This window comes from Melanotaenia boesemani, chromosome 14 (assembly GCF_017639745.1).
Source record: "Melanotaenia boesemani isolate fMelBoe1 chromosome 14, fMelBoe1.pri, whole genome shotgun sequence".
Classification (NCBI taxonomy): Eukaryota; Metazoa; Chordata; class Actinopteri; order Atheriniformes; family Melanotaeniidae; genus Melanotaenia; species Melanotaenia boesemani.
In genome coordinates, this window is record NC_055695.1 from 24,943,382 (window position 1) to 24,966,914 (window position 23,533).

Here is a 23,533-nt window from a genome sequence, read left to right on the forward strand (position 1 = left end):
GCAGGACGGAGGCGCACCGACAATGAACAATGCGTAAATATCTATAAATGTGGCCTCCTGTATGACAAAATGAGGCCGTTACGTGTTATTTTGGCAGTGGGGGCTGTAGCGAGCAGCGGAGCACTACTGGCGATGGTGCTGTACTTTGTTTTATCCCCAACGGTAACGTAAACCTACACCATACTTGGCATGTGTTGTGAATGAATGCTGCTGAGGTTTTAAGCTGCGCAGCTGTGCTCTTGCGCAGTTGCGTCTTTTGCGCCCGTGTGTGTATTTATGTTTTCTCAATGTTCTCTCTTTTTCCTTCCATTTTAACAAGTTTTAGTGTTATTTGGGCACTTCATCTGTAGTGGCTTTCAGTAACAACCCCGGCACGTTTTCATTTTCAGTTTATAAACTACTTCTGTCTGTAAGCCTACCGATCATGACTTTAAACTTATACAGCTAGGCAGTGCAGTTAAGGATGTACAAATGTTCAGTTGCATTACATTTGAGTGTCGCTCATGACACCGAATGTCTCCGCATTATCACTTGGCTCTGACCTTGTGCCTGCTGGCATCAGCTGATAGGCATATCATCAGTAAACACAAGGACAGCCTGTCATTCTTTTTAGGAGGTTTTGTAACATCAGATACGAACATTTTCTGTTAAACTGTGACAGGACACCAAACGTTTCTGTAGAAAGCTCTCTCTCTCTCTCTCTCTCTCATGCTCTCTCTACACACACACAAACACATGCATATATATATATATATATATAGATATATATATATATATATATATATATATATATATATATATATATATATATATACACACTACCAGCCAAAAGTTTGGACACATTTTCCCATTACATTATTTAACCCTAACGGATGCAATGACTAGCTTCTCATTTCTTGAACAACCATGTGGAAAGACACACCCTGTGTTTGTGGAAAATATGTTAGTTGGTTTAAGAAGGGCCCTGCAATGGACTGGTGACCTGTCCAGGGTGTACCCTGCCTCTCAGCTGCTAAAATGCTGGGATAGACTCCAGCTTACCCGCGACCCATAATGGACAAAGTGGTAAAGATAATGAATAATGAATGTTTAAGAAGGGTCAAATCATTGGCATGCATCAAATAAAGAAAACATAAGGAAATTCCACAAACTACTAAATTTGGGTTAAGAACTGTCCAGCGCATTATATAAAAACTTAAAGGATAGTGGGGAACCATCGTCTTTAAGGAAGAAATGTGGTCAGAAAAAAATCCTGGCACTCACATAAACATTTAGTGAGATCAAATGGCAGAAAAACAACAGTATAACTCAGTGCTATGTTTAAAAAAAGTAAGAGCATTTCTACATAAGCAGTGTGAAGGGAACTCAGGTGATTGGGGTGGAGTGCTGTGGATTTGAATTACTTTTAGTTTACATCATTTATACAACTTATTTTTGGTTTGCTGAAATACGACATCTCCTCTCCCCCTCGCCTTATGAAAGCTTTAGTTGTGCAATGCCATTGCTCAGCACTTCCACTGGAGCTCATCCACTTGACGAGACTTATTTACTATTTTACTAATGACTTGAAAAACTAACTCTCTTGTTGTCTGGGATTATGATTTTTTGTTGGGGAAAAAAAAAGCTAATTGTTTGTGTTGGGCTCTGGCTCTGTCAGGCTGCAAGTGCATATTATACCCCTTTTCATTTGGAAATTAATCACATTATACAATGGGTTTATGTGTTTGTTTGCTCTTTGCCCGGGCCACATGCAGCTCACCCTCCCATTGCTCAGTTTTACTGAGATTATGACAAAGCTGTGAACTGTGGACTGCATTATGGGTGCATTTGTGGTCAGGATTTATTTGTTAGCAGCAGAGAGGGACCTATCAGAGAATCCCAGCCTATCAGTTCTGTTAATGATCACCTTCTCCGTATATATGAGGACACTGCAGTGCATGATCTTCCAGTGGTGAGGTCCAGCATAGAGGTTGTAACTGAAGTCACTGGGGGCGCCTTGAAGTTCTCTGTTTTCAGAGGAACTGGCTGAAAGGCAGTCATGCGCCTGATAGGGTGCACAGTACTTTTCTCATTCCTACTGCAAGCTATGGTAAGAAACAATGAAGTGAGGACGGAAACACTGGATTATTGAGAACATCAGTTTTTGTTCTGCTTACTTTTTGTTGTAATTTATTTATATGTCATGTTCATTGTGCTTATTATGTAATTATGTTAATGTATTTTATTATTTGGCATGCAGAGACTCAATCCTACAGTTTTTTCTGAAGTAGGAATATTTATAGTTATTGATTTTAAATGCTATATATCAAGTGGAGCACATATTTTTGAATAATGTTCATGTGTTGGAAAAAAATCTTTTCAAACTGGCATTCCTCTACTAAAATTTTTGTTACTCTTTTCTACTTTACAGTCTTCCCCAACAGAAGACTGGCAGAGGGCCACTTCTATTTATGAATTCAATGCAACAGATATCGATGGAAATTTGATTTCCCTTGAGAAATACAGGTAAAGCCTAATTTAGCCACAAACCATTACAAACCCTATTACGTCTATCATATTCTGTGTGTTTTAATTTCAGGGGGGATGTTGTCATCATCACCAATGTTGCCTCTAAATGAGGCAAAACCCCAGTAAACTACTCTCAGTTTGCTCAGATGCACGCCAAGTACGCTGAGAGAGGTTTACGCATCCTCGCCTTCCCTTCCAACCAGTTTGGGAATCAGGTACATCCCGAGCGCTTCATGAAAGCTCCAAGCTAGACTGATCTGAAAATGGCAAATACCTGTAATGTAAAACAAATGGATAAGCGTGTGTCATGAAATATTTTAGAAGAATTGCAAGATGTTACAATGCTGCAGAGACTTGGTGGTGATATGTTGTCTGTGCAGATTGTTTGTCTTTTTTTTTTATCACTTTAGCTTCACATGTAATCCTGCCTCAGCTCAGCTACAGTATTTGTAACATGTCCACAAACTAAATATAAAAATCTTTAGTCCAAATCAACTTAAACTGACTGTACACATGTTTTCTCTGTGAATAATGTCAGCACTATTTAAGGTTTAGTTTAGCCACAAAGAAAAAGCTCAATGTTTTGGGGATATTGTAAAGATGGTGACTTGACTGCTTTATCCTCAAATAAGTAACAGGGAAGTCACATGGGTCAATTCTAGATTTTGCTTTGAGATCAGATAATCTGAAAAAACTTTAAAAAACTTGAACGTTATTAGTCTTTTCCTGTCTTGTTTTACTCTTTAGGAGCCAGGCAATGAAACTCAGATTAAGCAGTTTGCTCAGTCTTACCATGCCGAGTTCGACATGTTCAGTAAGATTGATGTGAACGGGGCCAAAGCTCACCCTCTGTGGAAGTGGCTGAAGGAGCAGCCCAATGGGAAAGGCACATTTGGAAAGTAAGTGGGGAAGAAATATTTAAAATTGGGAAATGTGGGTGAAAATCTTAGGGCAGATTAACTCATTATACACAGATTTGCCTCAACCCGGGGTCGGTAGATGGCAGCCTTCCCTGAGTCTGGTTCTGCTGGATGTTTTTTCCCTCTCACACTCTCTCATCCCCCGCTGCCCTGTGCATGCTCAGGATATGAGATTGAATTAAAGAGCAGATTCTATGCAATCTGTTGATTTCCTTAGTTAGGAAGTTATTTTTCTTTATTGTTTAATGAACACAGTTATTATAAAATTGGACTAATATGGATCATATAAGGGATTATTTATAATTATATCATAATTTGACTACAATGAACTGGATTGAATTGGACTCGGTCTGTAAAAGAAGACTTTGTTATGAATTGACACGATCCAGATAAAGCTGGATTGAGCATACAGTGTTTACATCAGCTGAAATGGCTTCATGGAGTCTTTCATGATGTAATATTTATTTAAATTGTAGTTGCTGATTGCTTTAAAGTAAAGACCTTTCAAAGTAAAGGTTTAATTTCAATGGTGACTGAATAAGATAAATTATTTCTTACATCTTTTTTTTCCTATTTCTGCAGCAGTATCAAGTGGAATTTCACCAAGGTAAATATTATCATCTGTAATAAGAATTTATGATCAAAAGAGCTTAATACAGAATAAAAAAAAATACCTGTTATAAATAATATGACTAGACTACTGTGAAGTGAAGGATGATTAAGAGTGAATTTATGTAACGTGATGTGAAAAAGTGCAAAATCATTTCTTAAATGTCATGTTTAGTGACCTTTTTTTTCTTTTGGTGTGCCTGTAGTTTTTGATCAACAGAGAGGGGCAGGTGATGAAGAGATATGGTCCTCTGGATGATCCAAGTGTATGCACAAACTTCTTTCTTTGCCATAAACACTGAAGTATACAAAACAGATATAAACTATAACAGATTTGTTGATGTTTGTGCTTTCCAGGAAATTATTCATAAATTTCTAACTCCACATATAAGTTACTTTGTATTTCTTTTTTATACAGTTTCATTAAGATATGCGACTGATGCCAACTTCAATTCTTGTTTTCTTTCCAGGTGGTGGAGAAGGATCTTCCCAAATACCTTTAAATTCTTTACATATACCTGATGTCTCCTAACTCTACTTATACACTTATTTAATTCATTCTATCTTACCATAAGTGTTCCTCATTTTTTTCTCCACCTCTCCAAACACCTCTGGATGTAGTTTGTGTCCACCCCAGACCAGTGACGGTATGTCCCTAAACCCGACGGCGGACAGGGCAGACCTGATGAAAATGGCGTGCAAACCTGCTGGGAGAATTACAAAGCTTATATTCATTTGGTTCTCTGGAAAGAAAGAGAAAGAATCCTTGAACACATAATAAAATCTTTTAACAACTTGAAATTTTGCTTTGTCTTCTAAATAAACGCCGCTGTTTTTTTTTTTTTTTCCAAAAGATATTTTTGTCTCTGGTATTTATCTTCACTAACTATAAATGTGAGGGAGAATCTTTCATAATACTGAATGAAAACAGCAGCTTTTATTAGTGATTCCCAACATGAATGTCCGGACACTAATAGGGCTCAAAAGATTTTAGTAATTAAAATGTTAGGAAACTGTGCTTTGCTACATATTTATTTTATTTTTTATAAGTTCTTTGAAAATATTCTACAAATTACTACAAATAATATTTCCTATCTTTATAATTGTTTAGTAAGTTTTTACATACCATATAATTAAACATTGTGATCACAGACATTGATTCTGACATAACAGTGTTGCTGGGGAAATTAGCTATCAGTAATACAAATGTCATTTGTGATTGATGCCCACAGGTAAGAGGAAATGAAAAAATAATTTACTGGGAAGATGATTCACAATTACATAACAAATTTCAAAACAGTGGCTACTTTGTAAAATATAAATAAAAATACAATGATTTCCAAATTGTTAAAACAGATTTTTGGTTTACGTTCTTTCAGCCTCCACCAGTTCAGTCTGACAATCTCGTGTTAAATTGGCCAAAATAAGCCCCTGACTGCAGTTCCCTCGTCTGCCTACAGATGGCGCCACATTATCCATCACAAAACCAGGCGGCAGCAGAAAAGTAGCGGCAGCAAGTGTAGTGCAGCCGACCTGGGAGGAGCGGATTGTGAGCCGCTGTCGTGAGGATACACCGCACTAATGAAGGAACCGTTGCGCATAACTCACATATTCTCCCATTTAATCATTGTGACAAATTAAACAGCACGTCCCTCCTTCCTCTCACTTGGATTACACCGTCGCTGTGGGTCTGTCATTCGGAGGACTTGCTATTTCTTTTCCTTCGGGAGGCTGAATGGAAGCAGCAGCCGAGGGAGCGGTCGGGCTGTCGGAGGCCAGGGAAGGGAGCCCGCTGTCCGTGGCGGCAGCATCCGATGATGCGGACACGGTTGTGGGGGTTAGCTACGGGATGGACGCAGGAGACATGGGTAATTTACTACTCATATCTGAAGCCCTTCATGCCCGTCATGTTCATTTAATTCCCCTTCATCCTTCTTTACCCGCGTTTCTTCTTCTATTGCTGTGACCAGAAAGTCCCGACTCATCTCTGCTAGCAATGACTTGGTAAGCTAGGCTAGTAGCTAACTAATGGATGAGGGGAGCAGGGCAAGTTCTGCACGAGACATACAGGACGAGTAACTGTGCAGCGGGAAGTAAACATGTATGAAGGTGGATGAATCAAACCAAATCATGGAAAGAGCATTCACGTAGAATTGCATTGTAGTATTTTATGTAGCTGATATTACTAAATATCTACCTGGTGTAAATAGATATAGGATGTAGGATGTCTGACCATCTTCAAAAAAGGAATATCTTTTCATCCGTTTTTTTTAAAATAAATGTACATGTTACACGGACCTTTTCCAGCGTTACGCATTTATACTTATTACATTTTACACACTCATGTGTGTATGCAGAAAACATAAATTCAGTTTGGTTTTACCAGTTGCCACCTTTGCCGTGTACTGGAGCCTAAAATTCCCAGTTTCAGCAAGTAAACGGTAAACCAGTGGAGCTGACAGGCAAGCTGGGTTACATTACAGCTAAACAAGCTCCAGCACCAGGGAACTTATTTGATTTTACAGAGTCTCTGTTGATAATTTACACGCAGCTCCAAACTCAGCAACAAAAGTAGCTGACTTCTACTGTTGGGAAGTCTTGAATAAAACCACCACCCTAATTATTAAGTGTTAATTATTAAGTATTGACATCTATGTTATTTCTGCTGTTTCATATCCAGATGTCTTCTGTGCAGCTGAATGAATGATATAACCTTTAATAATTAAAATATTATGGCAAAACATGACACAATTTAAATGTTCACATCAAAATGCATATTAAATTCAGCGTGTTTATGCTAAAATTATCAGCCAACATGTTTTTATCACATCTTTTTCAGGTTTATATTCAAATTGAGCTCACGGTACCACTCATTTATATCATAACTGCATCTTGTTATCTTGTATAGAGATGACTGCTGTAGAAATCAAAGCAGCAACTGTGCAGCTGATCATGACAACACCTTAAACATGATGTGACTGGTAAAAGTAGTGTTGGGCCATAAGGGAGGTCTGCTTAGGTTGGGAATCTTCACTCGCATCTGTTTACTGTGTGTAGCTGAATTCAGTCAACTGAACAAGTTTATTGAGGAATCATCTAGTTAGAAATCATGTTGAGGCCCTTTTATACTTGCTTTATTAATGAATAGTAGCAAAAATTATGCTTTAATATCAATAGAGATCTCTAACTTGGGTGTATGGGTAGAGTTTAAAATGATTAGCTGCAAAGAAACAACATTTTCCCATTGCATTTCTGTACATCAAATTATAGATTAATAGCAGTGCAGAGATTGTGTAAACCAGGCAGCATTTAGCCAAGATCACTCATTAAAGGTAACCACATAATTGCAGTTTTGTGCAGGCACGTAAATGTCACAATATTATGTAATCTACTGAAGTGTCTCTAAAGCCTACCAGTGGATGTGGATATATGTGTGAGTAAAAAGCATGACTGCCTTCAGCTTTATGCTCAACCATTCCATCTAACAGCCATCACTCATGTTGCATTCACTGGTCATGTTCGCTGTGCATCGCAGTGATTTTTATATGTCCCTGGTGAGGAAAGTGCTGACTTTATGAGAAGCTCAGCATCTCCACACCAAACATGCTCATGAATCTAAGGGATGATCTGGAGTGGGCGAAGCATTATTGTATCAGAGGAGGGGGAAATGGATGCTAGGTGCATTTGGTTGTACATGTTTTATTCTACCGTGCTTGCTGGCGTGTGTCTCAATCACCTTGGGTAATTTCACAAGTGCGCTCCTGCTTAGTCGGTGTCCCTTCACATGCAATAGGAAACTCTGGCTTTGTGTGGATAAATGGAGTTAAGCATGCATAATTTCAAAAGTTTGATTTAAGTAAACACAAGTTATTAAGCTGCCTGACTTTGCCTGAAATCTGGCAAAACAGCTGACCCATTCAAATTCATTAATGCTACCATGGCTCAATTTGTTCTTTTGTTTGGATAATTGCAAAAATCAATGCAATTAATTGTATCATAATCATTTTGAGGCCATTTTATGCCACTGATATAATGCTAAAGTAATAGCATAATAATACAAATTAAGTATCTGAGATTACATTTAGTTGTTTATCCACATTAGTGGGTTCTCCTCTGTTAAATGGATTTAACCCAAAGTGTTCCCACAATGGAGCTGTGGTTGAGCATAACAACCTTTAGCCTCAGGCCACACATTATCCTAACCTCACCACTGCTGTCCCTATGTGTGTGTGTGTGTGTGGAGAAGCATGAGCTGTAACAGCAAAACAAACCACTTTTTTTACCTGTTCATTTGGCTTTGGTGCTGTGAAGAAATCCCTTCAATGGTAGTGAAAGCACAAAAGTGATGATGTTGATACTGTTTTTATGTGTCCTCTCCTCATACAGAGCTTTAGCAGGTTAAGCTCGTTTGTTTTATAAGTCCAGCAAGGAGGGGTGGGTGTGGATCACACTGTAACAAGCATCATCTGTCAAGGAAGGCTCATAAATAGAAAGTCTGTAAAGGATGATTCAGCTTTGTTGGTGTTAATTTATGATGAATACTGATTAATACTAGATTTCATAGAAACGAATGGGAGGCAAGTGCAAAATCCAGCCTAATTGTCATTGATTCCACAAATATAATCGATGTTCACATGTGAACTCAATATGAGTTAACATCAGATGTGCGTATGTGTAATTGTTGGTTGAGTCGTGCAGCTCAACTGCTCTAAAAGTGTGAATACAGCGCTGTGTGGGTGTCACAGCTGGCTGTTAAATAGCTGTTGGAGCATTTAGTCCCTTTCTAAGCTTCTCATCCTCTAGCAGTCGTAATTTGTCCCCACAATCCTCCCGCCATCATGACAGCTTTAATCTCACTCATCTCTCCTCATATTGAACTCCTCGCAGCTTCAGCTTTAGATATAGCTTCCTCTTCTTTCCTCAGTGAGCGATTCCCTCAGCTCAATTCATTTCTCACTGTCCATCAGTCCTCCCCCCCACTCTCTTTTTCACTCTTCTCCTCTTTAGGCATGGCCTGTCAGAATTGCTGACAGAAGCACAAAGGGTAAGTTCCCTCCTGTGGAATTTACCATCCATCTGCTTCCTCCTTCATGCAGCATGGTCTTTCTGTGCCTCCCACTTCTCTGTCTCCGTTGCTATACCCACCAGGATCACTTTGTACTCGAGTGGTATTTTCAGGGTCTTTGACCGTCTGCCAGGTTCTATGACGTCACATTTTTTGACGTGGATGATGACGCAGTTCCATTGCATTTTACATGCTGCCAATTTTGCTTGCAAGTGGGGGATGTGTGTTACAGTAGCCATGCTGTAAAGACACAACTGAGGGCTGTCTTTACTTGTTTTGTATTTTAAGATCCATACATACTGGATGGAGGAGTGAGTAGAAGGAAGACATAGAAAACCGCAGCTTTAAAAGCCACTGGATGAGGCTCTGGCTTAGTTTCACACATAAAGGGGTGCAGTGTCATGCTATCCTGTCTTCCCTCAAGAAGAAATAAAGCAAAGGCCTGCTGTTTTCAATTAAGAGAGTTATGTACCCACATCATAGGCTGTTATTATTTCATAAGAAGCACCTGGAGCATAAAGAAGCATGAAGCCATCAACCTTATCTGAGCCACCCACATTGACTTCATAATAATTTTTAACCAATAAAGGAGCAGAGTGGTGCCTGCTCATATTCTCAGTTGTTCTTGCTCTTGTTGAGTTGAGTTAGCCCTGTGATACACTCTTAGAGTGTAGTTTGAATTTTCCTTAGTGGATGCTAAGTAGAGCTATTGGAAACGGATTAAAAAGCCAATAATGCAAAAATTTTATGCTACATTTAAAGTGAGTATTACTCTTATCTCTAAAAGCATAATGCTGAGATTATCAGTTTATTTAGTGATTACAGACTTAAACTGAGACCTTTTCAGATGATAGAGAACAAGCTGCATGGATGCTATATGGAAGTTATATTTTAATTAACCATCCTGTTGTCTTCGGTTCAAAAATGACCCTAAACTGTGTTTAACTGCAGAAAAAAACCCTTTAATGCTGTTTTCTCAACTTAAAATTATGACTTTCACTACAGTGATGGCAACATTAGATAAAGGGAAATACTGCTGTTATTCATATTTCCATGGAAGCTGTACACTATTTGAGTACAAAGATTGTTATTGAGTTTTTAAATCTGTCATTTTTGACCAGGCAGAGTCAGTTACAGACAGCAAATAATATACAAGGGATACATACATACACCCATCCATGCATGTGTACACATCCTTGTGCACAAACATGAACACTACAGACTGTTCTTAGACAGAAGTTAAACTTTCTTGTGCAGGTGTACTATCACCTTTCCACAACTTTAGACACAAACATCAAGGCGTTGTTTAGTAACAAGTACATTCTACTCATTCAGTCAGCTACATTCACTCTGAATGTGCTGCAGATGACAGAACCTTTCTGATACAATATGTCCAGCAAGCAGCAAAATATGAAATATTTTACAAGATCTTAGTGGTCCGTGATGCACAATCCTTATTAGATGAGACAGCCAACCAGTGGAGGCCCAGAGAAGAACCAAAGGATGCGAGCTGTGTTTGATGTGAGGTGGTTCAATGTCACATGACAGTTTCTTCACCTCTCATGAACTCAGACAGCTGTTCTTGAAGGGGAGCATCACCTTGGCACATTTAGAAACAATAAGCCTGAGCTCCCATCAGTGCTGCTTGCCCAAAGAGGAGAGGGGCACTCATCAAAGTTCCCCTTTACCCTCATCACCACCCAAGTTTCTTACATTCCAAAGAAAAACAAAACATGAATTCAGAGAAGTGAGCGCCTCTCCTGCACCATCATTTGAAGTGTCTTCATTACGGTGAATTCAAAACTACTTTCTTTGGATTTTGGGATACTTTCTTTAGCTACATCATTAATCCTGGTCCTGGAGTTCGACTGTCCTACAAGTTTTAGATTTTTCTCTGCTGCAACACCTGATTCAAATGAAATGGATCCAAAACTGTGAGTTAAGTTCTGAAAAACCCTGTTAAGTCCAGTGTGTTGCAGCACATCTAAAACCTGAAGGAAAGCAGGCTATTGTGATCGCCGTGCATACAAGTGCTTTAAGAAATGATAATATGTCTATTTCAGTAAAGAAAGCGTATATGACAGCTGTGTCGGGGAGAAAAAACAAGTGGTGTCCACTGCATAAATGCAGTCTTTCTTCTCTAAAAGAAAAAAAGGAAAACTCTGATATCAAAACAGTTTCTCATGAAGAATATAGTGTTTGTTATTCAAAATAGATTTATTATGTAAAATGAAATGGAACTGGTTTATTTTAGATTTTTAATGAGGACAGTTCATTTTGACACAAAGGACAAAAGTGTATCACAGAATTTGAACAGGAGGGTTAATAGATTCAGCTTTTGAAATTCAAAGATTAAATATTTTCATATTTTCAATAGCTCATTGTACAAAGCAAGCCCTACTCAGACATCCTCTTACATTCATGGTAAGCGTTTTGAGTTCATTGACTTAACATAGAACCAGCAGTTTAATGTAACTCAGCTATGGATGTATCTTGTCTTCCGATTCCTGTTGCATTTTAGGATAAGTCTGTTGGTTGCTTGAAGTGTGCTCAAAGTGAATGGCATACGGAGCATTGCAAAGTGCAAGAGAAAGATGCTGAAGGGTTCATGTAAGTTTAATAAGATCTGAGCAGTGAGAGCGTATCTTCATTCATTAAACAGTGTGGGCCTAGTTGGCAAATTTAGCCTACTCTCCTTCCATCTCATGGTGCATTTGCCATGGACTCAGAGAACAGAGATGACTTAGATCAGCACGGCTTCCCTGTCCCGTGTCTGTCAGTCATTTTGGTCCTGTAGCACAGATAAAGTCTAAGCTACAGTTTCCGGATTTACTGGTCATAATTTGCCTTTCAGGGAGGAGATGCACTGAACTTTTTGACCACTGTAACAGAGGCGCTGTGTTTCTACTGTAGTGACATTTTATTTATTGAGCTCAGCTCCTAACACAGCTTACATATACAGTTTCATTTTTATTTGCTGATATGTTACTGGAAAGTGTGTGAAAATTAGGTTATATGATGAGTGTAGTTGTTGTAGATTTTTCCTCCAGTATCAAGGCAAGGTTTTTGTGTGGGAACAGTTTTTCTGAATTATTAAGCTTCCTCGTTAAAGCTTAATGACTATATAAAAGTATGTATTAGCTCATTTTTACTTGCTATTTAATAACATTTTTGCTTTAATGTTCATTCACAGACTGGTTTATTAGGTACATCTTGCTAGTACTGGGTTAGAGTCCCTTTTCCCTTCAAAACTGCCTTCATTTTTGGTGGCGTAGATTAAACGAGGTGTTGAAAACTTTTCTTCAGAGATTTAGGTCCTTCAGAAGATGGTACATAGTGTTTATAAAGGGATGGACATGGTCAGCAGCAATACTCAGGAAGGCTGCAGTGTTTGGATGATGCTCAGTTGGTACTATGGGGGTTAAAGTGTGCCAAGAAAATATCCCTCACACTATTACGTCAGCAGCAGTCTGAACCATTAGTACAAGACAGGATGGATCCTTTCAGTCATGTTGTTTACACCAATGTCTGACCCTACCATCTGAAAGTGGAGCTGAAATCAAGATTCTTCAGACCAAGCAACGTTTTTCCATGTTCTATTGGTCAATTTTGTTGAACCTGTGAAAACTGTAGCCTCAGTTTTCTGTTCTTAGATGACAGGAGTGACATCAGCTTCAAGGTTTGACATGTTTTGCGTTCAGAGATGGTATTCTGCATAGCTTGGTTGGAATCAGTGGTTATTTGAGTTACTGTTCCCTTTCTATCATCTCCAACCAGTCTGCCCATTCCCGTCTAACCTCTGACATCAACAAGGTATTTTCATCCAGACAAGCCAATATTTCTGATGCTCAGTTCGCATGTCAACAAGTCATCTTGATGTCTACATGCTGAAATATGTTAAGTTGCTGCCATGTGATTGGCTGATTAACTGTTTCTGTTGACAAGCAATTGAACTGGTGTACCTAATAAAATGTCTCTGGTTATAAAATTATGCTGTAGTCTGATAGTAATATGTTCTGCTCCAGAATAACATCAGTATGTGATTATTGCTTTTCCTGAGCAAGGAAACCCAGCAGCTGTGGGCTGAGTTAGTGGCTGCATTGAATTGCTGTGTTGTACAAAAGATCAAGGCTGCCTCTTTAGGTTTGTCAGTGAGCATTCATCCTGACCTCCAGTCGCTGTAGCAAGGATTTTTCTTTGTAACCACACTATACATGGTGCAGTCTCACACTGAGCAAAATATAGAGGCCGGCCTCTGTAGGCGGTGGTAAATAAACGGCTTCTACCTTGCTGAGTAATCAGTATATACCTGATGTTGCAACATCTCTATTCATTGTTTTTATTTAGATCACAGGCTGCAAAGATGGAATGTGGTGCATTATGTCTGAGATAATCCTGTAGGGGAAAGCTGGAATGAATGCAGCTTTTAGATGGAGACAAGTTTTCATGAGGAGACTGAAACACGTTGCTAACTTGTAAAAAAATGTATGATCATCTCATTATCCAGTACAAGCATCTAACTAGAAGGTGTACAGACAACTTGGTTTTGATGTGGCATGAAATCTGCAGATGACTGTGCGGGTGTGAGACGAATGATGACCTGCAGTGTTGTGTAACTATGTTCCTTGTGTAGTTAGAGCAGATTACCTTCTACTGAGTCACCATCGCTGGAGAAGGCGCTTCTCTCAGCAGTTACAAAGGAGCACGGCCGATCAGCACCCTGTTTATTACTTTATCACTTCATACTCTTCTAAAAAACCAATACCTTTTTATCTTGGCTTTTTAGGGTCAGGAAGGATCACAAAGTTTAGTTGTAATCTGAGACCTCAGTAATGAAAAACATTGGGAATAAGAGTTTAAACACTGTGTATGTGTGTGTCATTTTGCCAGAAGGACTGAGTGGTTCTTAGTTTTGTCCAGAGAACAGGATGCTGCTGTTTCTCCTGAAGCAGCCACCGTCTGCATGGAGTATCCAATCCAGTGAGATTAACCCATTCTTTCTAGTGAGAGAACACAGATGTTAAAGATATAATTGGCTTTATCTTTATTTATGTTTGCACTGTTACAGTCTGCATATTGTCTTGCTCTGTGGGCAGTTATCACATTTCCCCAAACACTTGTGTGTATTCATCGCTGACTGCTGGAATATGCTGTTGTATTGACTTGTGCTGGTGTGCTTGTGTGTGTGTGTGTGTGTGTGTGTGTGTGTGTGTGTGTGTGTGTGTGTGTGTGTGTGTGTGTGTGTGTGTGTGTGTGTGTGTGTGTGTGATGTGGTGTCTGAGCTGCTATATTCCTGATTAATAAAGGCGTCTCTCTGAACTCTTTTAGAATTTCCATTTCAAAGCCCACTGAGCTTTCAGGCTTGACCAAGGAAAAATTACACTTTCATAGCCACCTGTTCCATTAGTCCAATCCATGGTGTGAAATGAAGATGTAACCATCACACACTCTTCAGAACCACGGCGAGGTTTCAAGTGATGTTATTAGCTGGCAAGCCAGTCATTTCATCCACTTCTTACTCAATTTGAAAGTCAAATTAATGGGTCTAGGCGATCATGCAGAGTACTTGCAGGTGTGGGGCTTTAAATAGTCGTTTTTGTTTTGTTATAGAATAATTATTCGTCCATCTTTTGTAAGAAGTGTGAAAAAAAGTTATAATAAATAACCCGGGGATTTCTTTGGTACTTGTTGAAAAGACTGACTTTTGACATAATGCAGCAGCAAAGCAAAGCCTGAGCCAACAACCTGGAAAAACAGACAGACGGTCTCGTCCACCTGTCCTCAGATTCATGCCATTTTATCCTGATAATCCAGACAGTTAGCCTCATGGTCTGCAGAGAATGGGGACTGGGATTAGGGATAGTGAAGTAATACTAACCATAATTTGGCTGGCCTTACATTTGGGTTGCTGTCTGTGTGATGCTAATAAAACCTTGTAAAGTTTTAAGGTTGTGTGTTAGTAAAACCACAACAAAGTGTGGTGTTTGGCTTAGCGTGTGGAAGTCCTGAGCTGAAGATAACGGGTGTTAAGGGACGCTTTACAGCTCAGACAGTTTTCATCTACTTAAATGTGCTGTAGCCTCAGTTTGTCTCTTGAGCATGTTTGTTCTGTAAGATTTGTTTACAAAAGCAAAGGTAGTGTTTGAATTTGAGTCAGCCTGTTTTTGCCATAATAAGCTCAATATATAAGATCGCCCAGTTTTTTTCCATTTAAACAAACTGGTGCTTTTGATCGATAACCACACATGGATGATGACAGCGCAGAATATTGATTACACACTGAAAATCAACTGAACATGAAACTCTAAAACCAGTAGTATGTGATTTTAAAGCAAAATTACTTAACCTAAACTGTTCAGGAAGCATTATAGTTAAGGTTACATAATCCTGGAAATTTTATATTTGAGTCTTTATTTTTATAATGTCAGTTTTATTGCACAGTACAGAGGAAGTAAAGGACTTCAATTAAAATTCAGTTAATTAAAATCCATTTCAAAACTATTCCACACAATAAAATCCAGTACAATGTTGATTATAATACCATTTTTTAAAAATGGTGTCTGTGTTATGCAGCTGCAACATTAAAGAGATTAATGAATTTTCTCATGATTGCTTGAGTAGGTTTAGTTGGGTGATGGGGTGTTTGTATAGGACTGCTTCTGCATTCAGATAAACATGTAATACGGTAGGGCTGCTCCATTCTAGGAAAACGTTTGAAATGTGACGGCATGGTGGAATATTTGAGATAACAGTTTCACTTGCATATATAAACAAACACTTATTTGGTGTTTTTCTCAGCTGCATTTCACTTATGCGCTTCTAGCTGTATTAGGAGAACATGCAGAAACTTCCTCTAAAGTCTCATTTATACTCTGTTAAATACACATATGGATGGAGACTTTTGTACGATTTCTGAATCCTTTAAATTCGTATTTGAGTCTGTTTTCTGATAGCTTATGGATGCATATCTAAAAGCACCAAATGGAGTAGTTCCACCAAGAACCTTGGGGGTAGTGTTGTGCAGTATAGCACACGTGACCAGTGGAAGAAAGAAAGAAGAAGAAGATGCACAGACCACCCCTTCTGCTGTGGTCTGTGTGGTCTACTGTGCTCCTTCTTTTTGTCTCTTTCTGATAATGTGCACTATCATGATCTCCTCCATTATCATTATGTTTACTAACGTCCAAAACTGATGTCAGAATTTGGGAGTGAACTCTGCACTGCCCTCTAGTGGAAGTTCAGCCTAACAACTATGCCAACGTAAAGGATGATAAGGGATGAGATGATGAGACCAACTGTCCCTCTGGCCCTTACCCATTTAATATTGAATGTATCATATTTGATAAATGCAGTTTCTGAGACTTTTTGCATCACTTTATGGTAAAAACTTTACTCAAAACCCTTTTGTATACAATATAGGACTTGTCTTTTGCCCCCTGGTGGATATAATAATAATACAATAATGCATTACAATCATTGTGACATATCACACGGTAGTAAATGGTAAATATACAAAAAATATCGGCGACATTTGTACCTTACCTATTTACATATGTAAAGGGAGCATAAAATGAGCAGCTCACATTAATTAATACACCTGCTTATTCTGTTTCAAGTCAAATGTCCATCACGATGTTGCAGTTATCTGTACTAAATAGCTGCAGTGTATGTGGAAATTGCAATAACATTTGATTTTTTTATATATTGAGCAGCTCTTTACAAAATAAATGACTTTTTATTAGTGATGTTATCATATCACATCTTGATCGCTCTCATATAGCTGCGCTGTCATTTGGAGTTCAGAATTTAGAGGTGTTGCAGTTTACCAGTCGTTTACCAATACTATAGTAAGTTTTAGCAGTAAGCTCAAAATTGAAGTGTGCTCCTCTTCTACATTATTTATTGGCTATAAATGGGGCTGATAAAGAAACTGTGTTAATTGTTTTCCTTATTGCCATCATCTGGAAGGCTGAAAACCAGTAGAGACTAAATTTGTAAAAAAAAAAAAACAACAAAAGACTTGGTGTGAAACTGTTATAATAACATAATATATAATCAGTATTTTCCAATGCAACTGCTGTCTGTGCTTTTTATCTGTGTTTCTTTGCTGCTTATCTTTTCTGGCCCTTATTTGTATTTGCTCTTAAATCAGCTGTTAGCCTAAGTCAGTCCTTCAGCTTTAGTCTAACTTTCAGCCTGATAACATTCAACCAACATGTCGCAGCAGGTCCGCTCTCAGGGCTGTGTTGTAAGGTTTTTTCAGATATGTGTGCCTGTGAGGTGAGCCATGGGTGCTAACCGCTATGAATGCAAAAAATGCATTTTAATCTTTGTGAGTTGAACTACTTTTTCTGAATTATAAACCTGCACAACACTGTCAGTGGCAAAGGGTCAAGCACTGAAAAGTGGAGCCTCGCGGCTAAAGACAGGAAGGAGTCTCCAGAGACGTGCCATCTCTGGGTAGCTTTTGACATATAGACAGAGTAAAGAAGAGATGATGAGACCAATTGCCCTGTCCCTCTGGCCCTTAACCATTTAATATTGAATATATCATATTTGATATTTGCAGTTTCTGAGACTTTATGGTAAAAACTTTACTCAAAACCCTTTTGTATACAATCTAATACTTGACTTTATACTCTAATACTAAGACTTCAGATTAAAAATTAGATATTTTCCCGGGTTGGGCTTTAAATAGTTAATGAACAGCTGGACTATAAGGGTTTCTGCAGAAGCAGCCAGACACTGCTTCATTTCCCTCAGTCTGAGTGAAATGAGTCTGGTTTTACAGGTGGCTGCTGCTCATTTGAATAACTGACTCATGTCTTCAGTCCATTGCTGCTCTTTTTGCACACATTTTTTTTTTTTTTTTTTTTGTATTCTTATTCTCTTCCTTTCTCATTTAGCTCTGTATTCAGAAGCTGCATGTCACTCACCAGCAACAACCTCCATGTTTTGTAAAGATTACATTTCTGTCTCTGCCTGTCATCAGTTTAGTGTTTATAAATATGAGCAACGCTTTGTGCTTTTTGTAAAGCATATGTATAAATATAATTTGTAGTCATTAACTTGAATTTGCCCATGTTGGTTCATGACAGACTGTTCCCCGAGGGGCACGAATGTCTACTACATTTCATGGCAAACCTTCAAATATTTGTTGAGATATTTTAGTTTTGAGTAGAACAAACAGACTGACTTACCGGGTAAAACGTCAAGGCTTAGCATGAGGGAGAAGAAAAGTGAACAAACCTGGTACGTGTGGCAGAAAAACATCTGAAATAGTGCTTACCTTTCCTGTACATTAACTACTATATAAATAAATTAGTTACCAGCCTTAGTTTAACAATTAATGCAGTATTTACAAAGACCTTAAGGAGCTTATGTTTGTTCTCTTTTATGCATTTGCTTAGCAAGGCCTATCATTACCTCAAGCTAAGTCTCCAAAAGGTCTGTCTTTAAGCTAGCTGCAGTCAGGAAGCTTTTTATTAAGTGTGACTTCCTCCCTGTTGCTATTGATTGTAATGGATGAGTTGGCAATAGTAAAAGAGCTGTGCTTTCCAGCCGCCTGCTCCCTCCATGCATTCACTATATTAAACAGAATGTGAGGACAGAACAGTTGTCCCCTGTCTGTTCACTAAACTGTCCTGTTAGTCAAATTAACAGTGATGGAAACGTGTAGTGGAGGGAAGGTTGTTGTTAGGGACGCCGTAATTCTAGAGTTTCTAGGTACAGTTTTTCTCAAAGAAATAGTCTGAATTATTATCCATTAATTCACATCAATTACATTAACACTTCTTTTAGGTCTTTAAGTTTTATTTATTTCTCCTTTTATCTTGTGTTTTAACGCCAACATAACAAGATAACATAGACATAAAGTAAAGTAACCAAAAAGTCCCATTCCAACTAAATTCTATCGTTCTGTAAACAATAAATAAACCCTACATATAAAAACAGATGGAAAACCTCTACATGGACTTGAGAGGCTTCTTTCTGGAAATTTCACATCTAACTAGCTTGACTTCCTGCTGTCCTTTAGCAGAACAGCTGCTGTTTAAAACATAAATAATAGTGAAAGTGTGAAAATAAAGAGAAAAACTAGATGATATATCTGAAATTAAATATGGCTTCTTCTACAGATCACTGACGACAAAAAAAGCCATCAACCTCACGCTGGGTTCAGTATGTTTGAACAGCAAAACTATCCATCAAAAGAGACTTCTTCGGTTTTTCTTATATGCATAATGTAAGGTTCAGTAAACGCCGTCGGACTCACCACATTGTGTTCTAGCTCCAACCGAACTCATGCACACTTACAACCCATATAGAGGATTAAAGGACTGATGTCTCAGCAGGATTTAGAAAAAACTTGTCAATGCTTTTATCTTTAGTAAACTAGTCCATGTTAGTCCAAAACGCTGCTGCTTGAGTCCTCACTAAGACCAAAAAAGTGAGTCATATAACCCCATATAACTTGTGGATGGTTATGAACCAACCAGAGCCCTTAGGTCATCAGGGTCAAGCCTACTTTCTGCTCCCAGTCAGATCTAAACATGGAGAGTTCAGGTTTTATGCTTCTCACATGTGAAACAAACTCCCAGAAAACTGCAGGTCTGCTGAAACTCAGTCAAGACTAAAAATGTTTCTGTTTGCCGCTTTTGTCTAAACAACTATTAATAACACTAACTTTTATATTGTGTGTTTTCTCTTTTCTCAGTGTGCTTTTAATGCCACCTCTGCTCTGCGCTGTGATGCTTTTAATGTTTTTGTAAAGCACTTGGAATGATATTGTACATGTTCTACACCAACAAACCTGCCTTTGCCTTACAAAATCACCAATGACACGATAACAATTCATTTCTAAGTTATGTAAACATTAATGTCATTTCACCAAGTTCCTGAGCATTTAGTGTTACTTTAGCGTACAAGGCTGGTCGTTATCCCACAGGTGGATGTGTTTCCTTGTTTGGCTGCAACTCTTTTTATGTTGTTCTTTACAGGCTGGTGAGCCACAGTCCATAATGACTCCTTGGTCATTTTTTTCCATATCTAAAGGACTTGGACTTAATCTGTTTGTTTGGAGGGAATAACTCTTCCTCTTCCACGCTTTCCTACTGAAACACACCTCTTCTGCAACTTGTATGGAACAAAAAATGTAAAATCATAGGTTCTGTTAGTGTAGTCAAGTTTTAAAGCGATCCAACACCTCAAGTCCCAGTGGGAACTGGGTGGATTTCCTTCAACTCCTCGTTAGTTAAAAGAAACCAAAGTAGCCCTTTAAGCCCAGGCAGCATATTTTGAGCTGGGTTCAACTAAAGTTCCTCCTCAATTCTGTAAGTAGCTTGCTCACTGACTGCGTGATTCTCTAAGTCTGTGTGTTTACATGCAAAAGCACTTAGGATAAGCTGTAAGGATATTATTCTGCCAGTGCTGTAATTGCGAAGAGCATTTAACGCCTCTTTGAAAAGCATAACGTTCGCAGGTTGATGATTTATTTAATTATTAGTGTTTGTATCCAAGTATCTGATTGAGGAGAAAAGCTCAGTTTAGAGGAGCACCTGACTTACATAGATGCAAACATCTATGTATGTATGCAAAGATCTATCTGTCTACACCAGACTCTCAGAGCAGCTTGATTTTTTGAGTGCAGAAACTCACAAATAGGGTCATTTTTCTGTTAAATGGGCTTTAATGTAAGATTTGTTTACTTGTGTTCTCTGTTTTTAGGGTTAAGTCAACTTATATAAAAACACAATAGATCCTTAAAGTTTCACAAACACTAAACATGATGAGTATCATAAATGACCTCTTTAGTTCTTTTCACTGTTTTACTCATTCTGGGCTGGGGACAGAGAGAAATGATGAGAACCACACTGGCTTACTGGTGTGGTCATGGAAAAATACACAGCCTGCTGGCCACTGAGATCAAGATATCAAGCAGGGAAAAAGCTGATTTTAGGATGTGTTTGGCATCTCTTCCTTTAAACAGCAGCATAATGCTGGAGTGAAGCAGAGGAGTGATCCAGGTTCAGCGGACCATAAATGAGCATATTCTGACAGAAGTAGTTCCTCGAGGCAGCTCTGTCTGTTTTAACTTGGCCTGTCCTCTGAAACAGTGCTTCCCAATCTATTTTCCTTGAGGACCTTCATGCATAGACTAAAAAGGACCCCCATGGACCCCTTACCCCACCCCGTGCTGAAACCATACTTGGTTTTATGCAGAGTCCTGTCCTTCGATAAAACCAAAGTTAAATTAACACACTAAAAATGTCAGTGATGGTGTTACAACCCCACAGCGTTCATCACCAGGTAAAATACTGTTATGTGAGCAGCCTCTGCTTTACTATATGTCATGTTGATTTTTCTGCTCTTTTAAAATGAACAGACTCCTGTACAATAGATCAGGTACACTTTGATGCAGCAATAAAATGCTACTTTGTTATGGCATGAAAAATTAAGCCCCAATCAATAGCACCATTACTTAGACCCTGCCAAGATAGAGACTCAGCTCATGTGCACAGAGTCCCTTCATTGATCTCACCTGGATCAGACTGCAAGAAAACATAATTTCTTATACAATTTATGTAAAATTTCAACAGTAAACATGGAGATGATGAGAATGTATGTGAGTTAAGAGTGATTTACTGGAAATAGGCTTGGTAAAACAATAAATTGTCATTCGTTTGATTCATTTAAAGCAGATTTTATTAAAACAGCTATAATGTAAAGAAAATAGAGCCATGTTCAGTCAGTTATATTCATCACTCACAACATCCAGCTGATATTTATGCACATTTAGCAGTTTTTGCTCTTTGCACCACAAACAAAAAGATGGGAGAAGAAGGAAAGAAAATTGTGGTCTAGCAGCTGCCTGGTTTAATAATCTAGCAAATGTATGAAAGGATTATTCACATTGATGTGAAATTTCTTGGGAGAACTTAGTTTTTCTCCTAGAGTAGTGAAGGAAAGGTACAGTTTGGCAGAAGCATAATGTTACTTGCTGTAAATGATGAAAAGTCACTAAACAGTTCAGCAACCATGTTTTTAAATAAAATTTCAGCATTTCAACTTATTCTGTTTTTTAGCTTTTAGTCATTCTTTCATTATTGGTATTCTCATCTCCTCCTTGTCTCCAAATTTAAGGTTACTCTTTTCTTAAAATATAAAAGGTAGATTTTATGTGGCAAATGGTAAACGATTTATTCAGGAGTGGGGAAATGATAAATAAAAATGGCTGTTTCATCACATCATGACTGTAACAGTCAAATCACCTTTAACTTAGAGAAATTACTTCATCATTTATCACTCTTTTTTTTTTTTTTAAAAGTCAATTTTACTGTTTATATTTGTAACCCCCGAGCAGCCAAGGTGTCTGGACTTTCTGAAACAACTCATTTAAGTCCATGTTTTGCATGTATCTATAAATTAGTAAAAATACTGTAGGTGGCATATGTTTGTTTCTCCATCTGCTGGGTTAGAGCTGTTTCTCTCTTCAGGCAGCACGATGCTCATTGTGAGCCAACCTGCATCCTACACATTGGTACCCTCACAACACATTAACAATATTTTGGATATGGTTGTGCTACTCAAATCATATCCAGACATTTTTAGGCAATCGAATGCTAATCAGAAGAACAATGCATAGAAGCTGCCTGATGCAAGTAGTTACTGGTTTCTAAATGGCTGGATATTCACAGAAAAAGCATTTTACTTGGGATGAAGGTTTGTTACATGATTTATATGACGGCATAACTCAACTTACTAATACATTTAAGTGGGTTGAATGTATATGAAATATATTTTTAAAAAAAAGGTGTCTCTGTCTCTTCCTTTTGTTGCATGAGGCAGCTTTTCGTTTTTCCCATATGTGATTGTTTTGACCAGTGAGCTGACGATTGTAGTACGCCTGCACGTGTATGTGTAAGATTTACCATGTCCTGCTGCGTGGCTGTGCTAATGCCCTATTCAGCAACATCATGAGAGGACATGTAGAGCGCAGCATCTGTCGTTGATTTAAGGCACACGTGCGTTAGTTATAAAAACTATGGTTGACCTCAATTCATGGCACCATGGAAACAAGAGGGAGGAAAACTGTGACTGTGAGAAAATATAAACCTCATGCCAGGACACAGAAAGTATTACAGCTCAGAATCACGTTTATGTGAAAGGTTCCAGTGAGGAAAATTCCATTCCTTGGATAAATGATATAGAATTGGAGTAAATATTAGAACAGTTTATTATCTTCTGGGATGGATTTCAGCCACCCACATTCAGTCAACAGTTCAGCAAATCTGCACAACACTGCACATTGTAAAGCAAATTTGGACAAGATTGAGTTTAAAAAAATGAGCTTAATGAATTATTTGTCTGCTTGCTTCAGTGTAAACATGAGATGCACTAATCTGATGCATGCATGACCATTTTAATGAATGAA

General features: G+C 38.3%; 2 protein-coding genes across 4 annotated transcripts in view; both read left to right on the forward strand.

Annotated features, from left to right (window-relative positions):
• The first annotated feature begins 19 nt into the window (after positions 1-19).
• On the forward strand, positions 20-4,892 carry gpx4a (glutathione peroxidase 4a). 2 transcript variants are annotated; one of them, XM_042005659.1, is made up of 7 exons: positions 20-162; positions 2,411-2,505; positions 2,579-2,723; positions 3,256-3,407; positions 4,011-4,035; positions 4,244-4,303; positions 4,508-4,892. In XM_042005659.1, exons 1-7 carry the CDS (start codon positions 70-72, stop codon positions 4,538-4,540), a joined length of 603 nt encoding a protein of 200 aa, XP_041861593.1. In that variant the 5' UTR covers positions 20-69; the 3' UTR covers positions 4,541-4,892. The 2 variants fall into 2 exon arrangements, with proteins under 2 accessions (XP_041861593.1, XP_041861594.1); XM_042005660.1 differs by lacking the exon at positions 20-162 and adding an exon at positions 1,935-2,089.
• A 535-nt stretch (positions 4,893-5,427) lies between these two features.
• The window catches only part of pip5k1ca (phosphatidylinositol-4-phosphate 5-kinase, type I, gamma a), a 46,925-nt gene continuing 28,819 nt past the window's right edge, over positions 5,428-23,533 (forward strand). For both annotated transcript variants that reach the window (XM_042005661.1, XM_042005662.1), the window contains exon 1: positions 5,428-5,905. In XM_042005661.1, the coding sequence (XP_041861595.1) occupies positions 5,773-5,905 (133 nt within the window). In that variant the 5' untranslated portion in view covers positions 5,428-5,772. The remainder of the gene's footprint in view (positions 5,906-23,533) is intronic.